This window comes from Lepidochelys kempii, chromosome 3 (assembly GCF_965140285.1).
Source record: "Lepidochelys kempii isolate rLepKem1 chromosome 3, rLepKem1.hap1, whole genome shotgun sequence".
NCBI lineage: Eukaryota > Metazoa > Chordata > Testudines > Cheloniidae > Lepidochelys > Lepidochelys kempii.
The window spans coordinates 27,535,701-27,549,782 of NC_136382.1; the positions used below are offsets into that span (position 1 = coordinate 27,535,701).

General features: G+C 39.5%; 1 protein-coding gene across 4 annotated transcripts in view; it reads left to right on the forward strand.

The window, feature by feature from the left end:
* NBAS (NBAS subunit of NRZ tethering complex) overlaps positions 1 to 14,082 on the forward strand; it is a 406,503-nt gene that overhangs the window by 295,658 nt on the left and 96,763 nt on the right. For 3 of the 4 annotated variants that reach the window (XR_012157919.2, XM_073335981.2, XM_073335984.2), the window contains exons 45-46: positions 2,682 to 2,900; positions 3,870 to 4,072. Coding sequence is in view for 3 of the 4 variants with exons in the window: in XM_073335981.2 (XP_073192082.2) it covers positions 2,682 to 2,900; positions 3,870 to 4,072 (422 nt within the window). In the remaining variant the exon portion in view is untranslated. The remainder of the gene's footprint in view (positions 1 to 2,681; positions 2,901 to 3,869; positions 4,073 to 14,082) is intronic. The other variant, XM_073335983.2, reaches the window with a different exon arrangement.

Sequence of the window (14,082 nt, forward strand, 5' to 3'; positions counted from 1 at the left end):
ACTTTGAAACTTGAAATTATATTCACCTGTTGCCCTTTAGTCACTATTTTGGTAATTTTCTTAAAGCATGCTAACAACATAAGCTTTGTAAAACTAGTTAATCCTACAGTGTTAAGTACATTTAAAATATTGGTCTCATCCCAAACTTAAAAAGCCTTTATGGTAAAATCTTAATTGTGGTTTTTAAATAGGAGAAAGGAGGGAAAAAAAGTTCAAGTACATTACTTTGAGATCCTATTTGAATCTTTGAATCCAGGTCTGGGAGATGGCGACTCCGATGTTGGGAAACAGATAAGGGGGCTCAGTGAACTGACTGTATCTTAGCTACTCTTCTTGAGAGACTGTCTTTGCTAAGAGTATTTCTGCCCATTTCCTTTCCCTGTAGATCTTAGCTTTGGGGGAGCTAAGGTGTATGCACACCCCGTCTCCCTTCGGGTGGAGTAGGGTTGCGCTGATACCACAGATACAGTCTTTGAGACTGGGCTGGGCCTCACCATAGTGTGGCCCAATTCCAGAGTCAGAGTGGTGGCCCTCGGGTTCTGGGCTGAAAGGCCTAATGGCTCGAGACAATATGGCTGCCCATGAGCACAGGGCAATGTGGCCTAGTGGCTGGGGTAAATGCATCAGCCCTCGAGCGCAGGATAGCATGGCCTAGCAGCCAGAGTCAATAGACTGGTCCTCACATGCAGGGCAGCATGGCCTCGCGGACAGAGTCAATAGAGAGGTCCTTGAGTGCAGGGAAGCACATCCTAATGGCCAGAGTCAATACAGCATCCCTTGTGTACAGGGCAGCATGGCGTAGCTGACAGAGTCAATAGAGTGTCCCTTGAGTGCAGGGCAGCATGGCATAATGGCCAGATCTGGAGGCTGTCACCAAAGGGGGTGATGGCTGGCGTAGGAGGGCCCAGACTCACCCGACTCCACCGAGTCCCAACCCAAGGCCCCAGCAGTGGCAGAGTGGTCCACCACTGGGTCAGCAGGGAATCCAACCACAACATGCTGACCTTACATGGGTGGAAGATAGTATTCCCTCCAGCTCCCTGCACTTCCTACCGGGCTTCCTGAAGCTGCAGTCTGTAGGATGCCAGGGTCTCCGGGCTCTTCGGCGCAGGTAACTCCCTAGGATTCCAACTCAGGCCAGTCAGTTGTAGGCAACAGGTCTCTGCTCTGTGTCTTGGGATGTCTGGCTCCCGCAGGCAAGGACTGTAACAACTCTTGGGCTGAAGCCTCCACCAAGTGTCCTTCCTCTTAGGCAGTCAGCCCAGACTGAGCTGGGCTACTCTTCTTTATATTACAGTAGCTGGAGCATGACCAGCACAGTCTGAGGATCAGGACTTCCTCCACCCATAGTGTGGGATTAACCGTTTCCTGGCTAGTATGGGGTATGCACACCTTGTAAAAGGAGCTCAAAATCTGTGGTTCCTTCGCAGCCCTGAAATCTGTTGCCATCACCTGCCAACCCAGGACCATAGGCACTAGAGCAACTGAGAGAGAGAAACACCTTATCACACTAACGTCTTTAAAAATACATGTCTAGCTGAGAACAGTCTTTTATCAATGTATAGTATGTACAAATCTCTACATGGAAGTCCAAGAATAAAAGTACTTTCTAGGGGAAAAAATTCCTCATTTGAGTCTACTGTTTAACTTAGTTCAAGGAGACCGTTTTTGAACACTTAAATTTTAGTTTAATTTATTTAGACTGCTTGATGTGTGTTAATAAATATAAAATAATCTGAAGGAAGTATATGTTGTTGATATAAGCATTGTTAGGATTATAAGATCTCTCAAAGTAAGAATAGCTTGTTTACTAGTGCTGCTTATATGACTCAAGCATTTGATAGAATAGAACTCACTTATCTATAACCTTTCTAGTTAAGCTTGCACCTTCTTTAAATAATGTCTGTAGTTGCAATCAATGCCTCTAGCAAATGGACTAAAGTTAGTGTAAGCTATAGTACATCCTTGATTAGAAAAAATGGCGTTCTGTTTGTCTACATCAGCATCTGATCAGCTGAATATAAAAAGTTACAATGAATGCATGGATGGTTGGACTCAAATGTGGCTTATGATGGATAAGCTAGAAATATGTAAATTTGTAGACCTCCCATTGTTCTAAGTTAAGTATAGATTTAAACAGTGACCTAATATAAATCAAAATAGCTTAACTCAAAAGCTGGACTATTGACAACTTCAAAGAAATTTGACAGGCAATTTAAAACACATGAATTAAAATTTGGACTTCAAACTTGTCCCTAAGTATATCCTAATAAATATTTTGTGTGAAACAACATTTTAAAAATGGAGACTTTCAAAGTTCCATTCTATGGAACGTTCAGCCCAGAAGTTAGGGGATAAAAGAACACTATGTGTTTTTTTCTTTTTTTCAGCTGTTATTCTTGCTGCTTCTGGTTCATAAGAAAAATGCAGGGAAATATACAGAACGTGGTGGTTTTCAAATAAATGACTTGGTTAGAGAAATAAGAATGTTGCCATTTAGTGTTTCACTTAATGTTTTAGTTAACTCTTTGGGGCAAGGACTGTGTATTACCATGTGTTTATACAGTGCTTAATGCAATAGAGTCATGATCCTGGTTGTGGACTCAAAGCAATATTGTAATACAAATAATAATGAATGAATAATAATGATAATGATCAAATAAGCATAATCGCTTTTTCAGCTGTCAGTAGATGCCCGGCTAGAGATGACTAATAAGGCTACTAAAGCAATGCAACAAATCATTGAGAAATCAAGAAAAAAGAATTCTGATGATGGTATGGACGGTACTGGAAGCACACCTGTCACTTATGAGAAAGTGCTGAATCATCTCCAGCAGTCTCTTGCTCATCTGGAAACACTCAATCATAGGTTTATCACTTCTCTGAAAAACAGTGACCAGGTAATGAGAAATTACACATAACAAACAAAATCAAGTATATTCTAGCAGCAGCATATATTTGCCTTCTATCTCTATTCACTTTCAAGTTACTACAAATGATGTTAGAGGTTTGCACTTGATGGGATTTCTAAATTGCTGAATATGCCTTCTTATTCTTTTTGTAGATCATTGATTAACTCTGAGACTTGACTATGTTTAAACATAAATTGTAATAATTTAATACAAAAGGATCAGTTCTCTTTTGCTGGAACAAAAGGTCAGGGTGGGGGTTCAATTTAAAGTTCATAGGTGGAACTTATGCAAGGTTTCAGAGTTTGTATTGATATACAATTCAGTGAGACAGTTCTGTATCAGTTAATTGGTAAGCTTTATTGAGCTACTGTACTATTACAGGTATGTCCCTGGAAAAAAAATTAATTCACTGGACAGCTTTATCTTTCATACATATATCACTGTGTTCAGGGAAAATGTTCCCGCCCACCATTTTTATAAAGTAATATGCAGCAGGTCAGCATTTTTTTGAGGAGCATGAGTCAGATGAAAATGTTTATACTTTTTACGAAATCTTCAGTTTTCCACAATGCAATAAAGTGTTTAGTTTTGCATATATTTTTGCTTGTAAAATAAAGCACACTTGAAAAAATAAGTTGCTGTTGCTAGTAAAGTTCCTCTACATAAATGTGACATTATCGATGATACTCATAAAAAGTATTTTGAATTATAAGGAAGCCTGGTTACTAATCAGTTATTTGTTTTAAATGTTACCATGAGCTATAATGGTGGAAATAATGACTTCTGCCATATTTTATTATGGTACATTTTGGTTTTGTTGACTTGTTCTTTGAAGGTCTTCAGAAATTTCCTTTAGCCAGTCTTTTCTGTTCCACGGTAAATATTGAGGTACTGAGCCATACATATCTGTAAGTAAAGATCACCCTATCTCATGAGTTTTAAAATGTCTGTTTTCAGGAAATGCTACAGAAGTATGGCCACTTATATGATTTATCCAGATCAGAGAAGGAAAAAATCCATGACCAGGCAGTAGCTATGTGTATAGATGGTCAGCCTCTAGACATGATACAGCAGTTGTTGGAAGTGGCGGTTGGAGATCTGGAACTCTCCTCCAGAGATATAGTACAATGCGCAATAAATAAAATTGTATTTGCATTAAGGTAAGTTAAATTTCTACAATTATTAAAAATAAAAATCTTTCTTATTTCTTTGTGTTCCAGGATGCTTGGAATTCTTCAGGGCCTGAAGAAGTAGCAGATATTAGAGAAGTTTGGGTTGATGTTTATATTTAGTGGTTTATAATTCCATGCCTATAGAATTCATTGTGGTATACAGGGTTCCAGGAGACTGAGCATGGACTTAACCTTTTTTCGTAAATTTGCTCTTATGCCATGGGTCCAGTTTTTGGAAATGTGCTCATAAGATATACCCACTATATACACCTGCTGTGTGTCTTTGGAGTGATTACAATGAATTGTGCCTTTGTTAAATAAAGAGAGAATGGAAAGTTCCCTTATGTAGAGTGGATGTTGGGAGTAGGTTGTGGGGTCCAAAAGGAGGAATTTCCTGTGTTATAGGGATGTTTTACATATGGATTGGGCTGTGTGGACCTGGGAGCTCTTTCATGCTGGAACTGCAGAACCTTTAGGTGCCAAATTAAGGCCTGTGTTTTCAAAATGACTGATTTTAGGTTTCACAATTTTGGGGTGTCCAGCTTTAAAGGAGCCTTATTTCCTGATGGTGGATGGGTGTTCATCACTTTGTGAAAATCAGACCCTCTGGTTACATCTAGTCAGATATCCCATATTATTAGTTACTTTTGAAAATTTAGGCTTTCAAGATTTATTTTTTGTCTTTTATGTAGCTTTGATCTGTTTGATTTTACGGAATTGAAAAGTAATTGTCCTCAGAGTCCTAATCTGAATGGAGGGACCTTGAGTTGAATGCACAATGAGTAGTTGGGTGAGCAGTTACCTTTTTTTGAAGGGCATACATTATTACACTTTATCATTTATTTGTAGGGAGTAGAAACGGACTGTTGTAAGAAAGAAATTGAGTAAAGGAAGAAGGAAACTGATAGGGAGGGAGGGAGAAAGGAGAAGAATAAAAAGGTGAAAAACATAATGTGTTCAAACAATAAAGTTGGGTAGCTGATAAATTGTAGGGTGCATAAATATAAAGGGAAGGGAAACCACCTTTCTGTATACAGTGCTACAAAATCCCTCCTGGCTAGAGGCAAAGACCTTTTACCTGTAAAGAGTTAAGAAGCTCAGGTAACCTGGCTGGTTCCTGACCCAAAATGACCAATGAGGGGACAAGATACTTTCAAATCTGGAAGGGGGAGGGAGGCTTTTGTCTCTCTGTGTGATACCTTTGCCGGGAACAGATCAAGGATGCAATCCCTCCAACTCCTGTAAAGTTAGTAAGTAATCTAGCTAGAAAATGCATTAGGTTTTCTTTGTTTTGACTTGTAAAATTCGCTGTGCTGGAGGAAATGTGTATTCCTGTTTTTGTGTCTTTTTGTAACTTAAGGTTTTGCCTAGAGTGATTCTCTATGTTTTGAATCTGACTGCCTGTAACATTATCTTCCATTCTGATCTTACAGAGTTGTTCTCTTATCTTTTTTTGTTCTTCTAATCAAGTCCTGATTTTTAAGAATCTGACTGGGTTTTTTGGGTCTTAAAAATCCAAGGTTGGTCTGTGCTCATCTTGTTTATTCTCAAGCCTCCCCAGGAAAGGGGCTGTAAGGACTTGGGAGGATATTTTGGGGAAATAGGAACTCCAAGTGGTCCTTTCCCTGATGGTTTGTTAAATCACTTGGTGGTGGCAGCATTTTACCTAATCCAAGGGGAAAAACTTTGTGCCTTGGGGACGTTTTTGACCTAAACTGGAAGAAATAATCTTAGGGGGTCTTTCATGCGGGTCCCCACATCTGTATCCTAGAGTTCAGAGTGGAGAAGGAATCCTGACATAGGGGTAGGTGAGTAATGGGATGATCAGGAAACAACCACCAGTGACCAAGTTTCAGAGGTCTGTAAATGGTGTTCGAGGCTGTGAATGCTTCTCCTGGCTGCTGTCCCTAAGCAAAAGGGAGAGTCGAAGCTAATGAACGCAGTTCTCCAGATGAGTCTGTTCAGTACCCGGGAACTAAAAGGCCTTGATTTACCCCTGTAAACCTGGCTAAAGCTAGTGTTGGCTGATTTGGGAAAGGAGCCTCAATGGTTTGGGGTATTTCCTTCTCAGAGATCATCCTGTCTGTTACTTCTGCTTCCCATTTGGCAGGAGGGAAGAAAAGGCAATTTTAGTGCTCACATCAGAAAATCTGGGCCCATATGTCCCTACTTTGTGATATGTAAAAAGACAGGTGCAAAAGCTGTGAAGTGCATCCTTGTGCAAGATAGTATGCTGCATATCGACCTAAGTACAGAAGAGGGTTACAACTGTATAAATAGCTTCTCTCTAAACATAGTGAGCATTTTAAAGAAAGGTTGTTGCCTGGCATCTTTTCAGCCTGATGACATTGGTGTCATTGAAGTGAGTGAAATTGGATGTGTCTCAGTCATGCACCAGCACATTAACATTCAAGCTAGTGCATATCACAAATCGAAACTTACTAACCACAACATTTTCTGTGACTCCTGTGCATTTCAAGGTTCAGTGGGGAAAAAAGTGTAATTATAAAAAAAAATCCTTGCTGTCTGCAAGGACTGCCAAGTTAAGGAACTCAATAAGTGTAACTTGATAAAAGAAAAGGAGTACTTGTGGCACCTTAGAGACTAACCAATTTATTTGAGCATAAGCTTTCGTGAGCTACAGCTCACTTCATCGGATGCATGTCTCCTGCTGGTAATAGCTTATCCAGAGACTAACCAATTTATTTGAGCATAAGCTTTCGTGAGCTACAGCTCACTTCATCGGATGCATGTCTCCTGCTGGTAATAGCTTATCCAAAGCGCTTTGGATAAGCTATTACCAGCAGGAGACATGCATCCGCTGAAGTGAGCTGTAGCTCACGTAAGCTTATGCTAAAATAAATTGGTTAGTCTCTGGAGAAGCTATTACCAGCAGGAGACATGCATCCGATGAAGTGAGCTGTAGCTCACGAAAGCTTGTGCTCAAATAAATTGGTTAGTCTCTAAGGTGCCACAAGTCCTCCTTTTCTTTTTGCGAATACAGACTAACACGGCTGTTACTCTGAAACTTGATAAAAGAAAACTCCTAAGGTTTTTTTTGTTTTGAAACTTCTTGGGCTTATTAAGGATTGGACTTGTGAATTCCTAGAAATCATAGAAATGTAGGACTCGAAGGTACCTTGATAGGTCATCTAGTCCAGTACCCTGAACTGAGACAGGACTAAGTATTATCTGGACCATCCCTGACAGGTATTTGTCTAACCTGTTCCTAAAAGCCTCCAATGACAAAGATTCTACAACCTCTCTAGAGAATTTGTTTCAATGCTTAACTACACTTACCGTTAGGAAAGTTTTCCTAATGTTTAACTTAAATTTTCCTTGCTGCAATTTAAACTCATTGCTTTTTGTCCTGTCCTCAGTGGTTAAGGAGAACAATTTATCACCCTTATGCTTGTAACAACCTTTTATGTGCTTGAAGACTGTTATCACGTCCCCTCTGTCTTCTCTTCTCCAAATTAAACAAACCCATTTTTTTCCTTTCCTCGTAGATCATGTTTTCTAGACCTTTAAATCATTTTTGTTGCTCTCCCCTGGACTTTCTTCAGTTTGTCCACGTCTTTCCCAAAGTGTGGTGCCGAGAACTGAACCAGTACTCCACTTGAGGCCTTATCAGTGCTATGTAGAGTGGAAGAATTACTCTAGTGTCTTGCTTACAACACTCCTGTAATACATTCCAGAATGATGTTTGCTTTTTTGCAACAGTATTACATTATTGACTTATATTTAGTTTGTGATCTGCTATAACCGCCAGATCCTTTTCTGCATTACTCCTTCCTAAGCAGTCATTTCCCATTTTGGATTATTCCTTTCTAAGTGTAGTACTTTGAATTTGTATATATTGAATTTCATTGCATTTATTTGAGACCATTTCTCCAGTTTGTCAAGATTGCTTTGAATTCTAATTCTGTCCTCCAAAGCGCTTGCAACATCTCCCAGCTTGGTATTTATCTTGCTGACTTTATACATATACTCTCTATGCCATTATCCGAATCATTTATGACGTTATTGAATAGAACCAGCCCCCAGGCTGGTTCCAGTTCAGTTCAATTGTGGTTGGTCATACAATGGGTTTGGAAGAACAGAATGTTGCGAAGCTGAAGAGTTTGAGTTTTGTTTTGGGGTGCATGATGGTAAACTGTGTAAATTGAGGATGATGTAGATGTAACATTTAGCTTAACTGGAGTTCCCCTGGATTTTTAATGACTGAGTTGATAGGGAATGTCATTGAACCATTTTAACCTTAATGTAAGTTGCCTTCTTCTGTGAAAGATTATGTTGGCCTCTGTGATGGCTCCAAAATAACATTCAAATCTCAAAACAAACTTAATGCAGGACAAAAATCCCTCTGTTTAACATTTTGATGATAAAATTAAGATCCCACAGTGAGTACAAAAATTATTCATAGATTCTAAGACCAGAAGGGACCATTGTGATCATCTAGTCCAGTGATACTCAAATTGTGGGTTGGGACCCCAAAGTGGTTTTTGACCCCATTTTGATGGGGTCACCAGGGCCAGCATTAGACTTGGTGGGACCCAGGACTGAACCCAAAGCCCGAGCTCACCCCCACCCAGAGCAGCGGGGCTCGGGCTTGGGGTACAGACACCTCTCCTCGCACCTGGGGGAGTGGGACTTGGGCTGTAACGCTCTTTCTTCACACACGGGGTGGCAGGGTTCGGGCTCCAACACCCTTGTCCCCAGGGATCATGTAGTAACTCTGTTATCAGAAGGGGGGGTCGTGGTGCAATGAAGTTTGAGAACCTATGATCTAGTCTGACCTCCAGTATAATACACACCATAAAACTTCCCCAAAATAATTCCTAGAGTGTATCTTTTAAAAAAAAAATCCGATCTTAATTTAAAAATCGCCAGTGATGGAGAATCCACCACAACCCTTTGTAAATTGTTCCAATGGTTAATGACTCTCACCATTAAAAGTGTATACCTAATTTCCAGTCTGAATTTGTCTAGCTTCAGCTTCTAGCCATTGGATCATGTTATAATTTTCTCTGCTAGACTGAAGAGCCCATTATGAAATATTTGTTCCCCGTGTAGGTACTTATAGACTGTAATCGAGTCGCTTCTTAACCTTCTCTTTGTTAAGCTAAATTCGTTGAGCTCTTTGACTTTATAACTATAAGGCATGTTTTTTAATCATTCTTGTGGCTCTTCTCTGAACTCTCACCAGTTTATCAACAATCTTCTTGAATTGTGAGCACCAGAACTGGATACAGTATTCTAGCAACAGTCACACCAGTGCCAAATACATTACATTAGCTCTTTTGGCCACCATATCACACTGGAAGCTTATGTTTAGCTTATTATCCACCATAACCCACAAGTCTTTTTAGAGTCACTGTTTCCCAGGATAGAGTCCCCATCCTTCATGTATGGCCTACATTCTTTGTTTCCAGATGTATACGTTTACATTTAGCTGTATGAAAATGCATATTGTTTGCCCGCGCCCAGTTTACCAACTCATCTAGATCTCTCTGAGTCAGTGACCTCTCCTCTTCATTATTTAAAACTCGCACAATTTTTGTGTCATCTGCAAACTTTATCATTGATGATTTTGTTTTCTTCCAGGTCACTGATAAAAATGTTAAATAATGTGGGGCCAAGAAGAGTCCCTTTGGGACCCTTCTGGAAACAGACCCGCTCAATGACAATTCCCCATTTACAGTTACAGTTTTAAAACCTATCAGTTAGCCATTTTTAATCCATCTAATGTGTGCCAGGTTAATTTTATATCATTTTAGTTTTTTAATCAAAATGGTATGCAGGACCAAGTGAAATGCCTTACAGAAGTCAAAGTATATTACAGCAATACTACTACCTTTATCAATCAACCTTGCAATCTCATCAAAAAAAGATATGAAATTAGTTGGATAGGATCTCTTTTCCAGAAACCCACATTGATTGGCATAAATTATATTACCCTCCTTTAATTCTTTATTAATCAAGTCCCATTTCAGCAGCTCCATTGTCTTGCCTGGGATCAATGTCAGAATGACAGGCCAATAATTACCAGGGTCATCCTATTTACCCTTTTAAAATATTGGCATAACATTAGTTTTCTTCCATTTTTCTGGAATTTTCCCTGTGCTCCAAGACTTTTTGATGTGAATGGTGGTAAAATGAGGACAGATATGTACATGGAATTGAACTTTAACATGGGAAGGGTGATACCCACCCATCTCCCATACTCTCCTGTACAAGGCATTTAATCGGTTCCAGTGTAGGGGTTACGGGACTCCTTACCAAATAACCCATAATATCAGTTAGGCTCTTTTCAGCCTACCCACACAGAACTCAGCTGTATGAGTTCTAGAAGCCTTTTCCCACAACAGGGACAAAGGGAGCAGCAAGGATGGAGACCTCAGCACGCAAGATTTCACCCTATCACATGAGCCTAAGGCCCAGATCTTTGACCTCTGGGAACCGTTCATTTTATTCTCTTAACTGCACTGGAAACTGGTCTCAAATTCTAACAAACAAACAACTGTACCCCAGTAGCTCAATTAGGTAGTAAGCATGTTCCTGTTTAACCCATTGTGGCTTGAAGGTGCTGCGAGGAAAACCAAAAAAAATAATAAAAATTCCCTGGTCCCGTGGGACAAAAAAATGGTCCCTGACTCCTTAAACAGGTGATCAGCTAGACATGCAGCATCTATCAGGCTGGGTTGACATTTCTAGTTCATGTGTGTAGGGTGGGTTGCTGGAAAAGAGCCAGAAGAGGCTCCACATGGGGTTAATCCTGGGAGCTGGGGAATGCTGGCCAGTCAGCACCCTTCTCTCTCAGCAGGCCAATGGGTGCTAGAGACTCCCAGTGGGAGGAGCTACCTATCGTCCCTTGGCGAGTGTCTCCTTCTCTTGCTGCTGGGACTGTACCCCAGGCACTGTCAGCCCCATCAAGTTCCCCTACCCTTGGTGAAGGTGATAGCATTTGAAAATCAACATTAATTGATGATTAACCAGTAATCCAGTCCAGTAACCTCAACCAGCACTTTTAAAACTTTTGGATGCAAGTTATCTGGACCTGCTAATTTTAAAATGTCTAGTGGAATGGAAAGGGTGTTATCATCACCATGTCATAAGACTATATCATCTGTTTCCCCCCAAATACAGAACAGAAATATTTATTGAACACTTCTACCTTTTTTTGTGTGTTGTTACTGATAATTCTACCATTTCCATCTAGTAATGGACAAATACTATTGTCAGGATTCTTTTTGTTCCTAGTATATTTTTAAAAAATCCTTTTTATTATTCTTAATTCTGCTGGCCATAGATTTCTCTTTGTGTTCCTTACCTCCTTTATCAATTTTCTGTAATTCCTAACTTTTGATTTATATTCATTACTATCAACTTCCCTTTTCTTCCATTTGTTGTATATTATTTACTGTTGTTACTATGTACAGTTTCAAAAGACAACAGAATTTTGTGCATTTTCCTAGTAAACTATTTACTTAAGTTTTGCACAGAACCATCTAAAAATGTTCTCTTTGAAATTCCTCTCCCCTTTTTTTTCACGTTTCTTTGGATTTTTCTAGCTAACCAACCAGCTCCAAACTTCTCTCACACAAACCTTCTTAGAAACAGATCAGTTTTAGATGGAACACAGAGTTATTCCCCTAATTCTAGATACATAATTTTGAGCTAAGCCAAGAGTATTTAACAAAATTGTCAAGTTCTGTCAGATACTTCCATTTTCCTATACTGTCAACCTGCCTCCCTGACTCTTCAGTCCACTTCTCAAAATTTAGGGTGGAAACTCTTCTCTTTCCACCGTCCTTCTGTCCCCACTGCGCTGCCTGCTCTGAATCTTCAGAATGTTGTGTCTGTAGAAGCATATCCTGATGTCTGTCCAGGAAATCTTCAGTTTCTCTTATGCAACGCAGAGTCAATAGTTGTTTCTCCAGACCTTGAACCTTCTCTTTCAATATGGAGACCAGCTTGCACTTTGTACAGACAAAGTCGCTTCTGTCCTGTGGAAGAAAGAGAAACATGACACATCCTATGCAGGTAACAACAGCTGAAAGCTCACCATCCATATTACCTTCCTTCTACGAGTTTCCTCAGGTGTTGTAGTAAGTACTCAGAGAAGCCTGCAAGATGAAAGCCTCAGTGGGCTCTCCCCAGGCGAGCTCCCTCTGTTAGCCTCTCCGCTGTTCGCCACTCACCTGGTTCGCAGCTGACTGGCTTTTTATAACTGTCAGGCCCACTCAAGGCTCACCTGGAACAAAGCACTCCCAATTCACGCTTTTCAAACAATGAAGCACACAGTCAAATTGACAAACTGTCCCCATCCCCGCAGCAGACACTCAGATACTCACCAACACAGCCCCCCAATGCAGCACTTAGCATATTTCCTCTCAGACAGATCCCAGGCAAACTCCCTCTGTTAGCCTCTCCGCTGTTCGCTGTCGAAGGGCTGCACAAATATAACAGGATGGAAAGTTAGGCTAAGGAAGGCATCAAAGATTTTCAGTGAATAATGTAATTAAGTGAAAAGATTTAGCTGTGTTTAATTTATTTGCCTTTTAAGCATTCTTTGTAATTTTTTTATTGCTCTTGAGGAACTTTTTGATTAAATTCATGTTGTTTTTCTGCAGCTGAACTGAAATTAAAATGAGCCTTTATCAGTTTGTTTATACTAGACTCATGCAGTCTTCACCTTAAAACTTCTAGGTTTCTTGGGAGGGGGATGTAAGGGGGGGGAGAGAGAAAAACGCACACAAAATACCATGTAATCTGTGTGAAGGACTAATGTTTCATTAATTATGTTTGCTTTTGTCAGTAGCTTCTGATGATTTTACTGTTAATTAGGAGGAAAATAAGAAAACTGTATTCCTTGTAAAAATTTAGCGGATGATTGTTTGTCATGTAAAAGTCTTTTGAATTGTAATTCTTTTTCATTGTCCTAACCAATTTTAAGGCAACTCAGATAGTATCAGGTTTTTAAGAAGAAAAATATTTGCTTCCAACCATATATTTTAGAAATTAACATTATTTGTTTACAATTAATTGAGTTACTTTCTGTTTTATTTTAAAATACATCCTTACCATGGATAACTAGACTTTCCACTTTCGGAAAAAGGGCCAACTTACCCATTTTCTGGTGGAATAACACTTGCCTTTCTACATCACCTTCCGTGTGACTATCTCAAATTACTCTATAAACATTAATGAATTAACATTATCCTGGGAAAGTAAATATTGTCCCTGCTTCACATATGTGATAATTGAAACACAGAGATGTTAAGGCCTCAGTTTTCAGAAATATCCTTTAATTTCTGTTGTTTCAGATGAGCCCAGTTTGAGATACATAGCATGATTTCCAGAGGTACATTTGCACTTCCCAATGAAGTCACCCAGAGCTTTTTAAAAAAATCAAGTCCTGGAGGTGTTTCAGGTTTTTGGCCATCCAAAACCTGAGGAACCCAAAATTAGTGAAAAACACTCTCCTATGGCATAAAATTTGGTTATCCATAGAAAAGGTGTATCTTAAATGACTGGAAAAGTAAATCACAGAAAGTCCTGTTGCAGAGCTAGGAATAGGTCTCATATCTCCTCATTCCTAGTCCTGTACTTTAACCACAAAACCATCCTCATTCCCTCTGTACCTCACAGAACCATATTTCTCTGTTTGGATTGTGTTTTTTAAATCACTCTTACAGTTCTTTGTATATTTGATTATATATATGAAAAACAAATTCCCTTATTGCACAAGCTAGTCCAAAAAACGGATCAGGTCCAACAAGACAAGATGGGAAATTTCAAGTCAGTCTCCAGAAGAATCTCTAATAATGTGAGTTTAAATGGTATAGCTCTCTTGATTCTATGCCAGTATTTGAAATTTTATTTTTGTTTCCTTCTTGTTATTTTTTTAAACAGAAGGGAAACCATTTCATTGTGCATATAGCTCTGTTTTGTCCTTATTACAGGTTCCCTTTTTCAGCATCCCCATTCTTTCA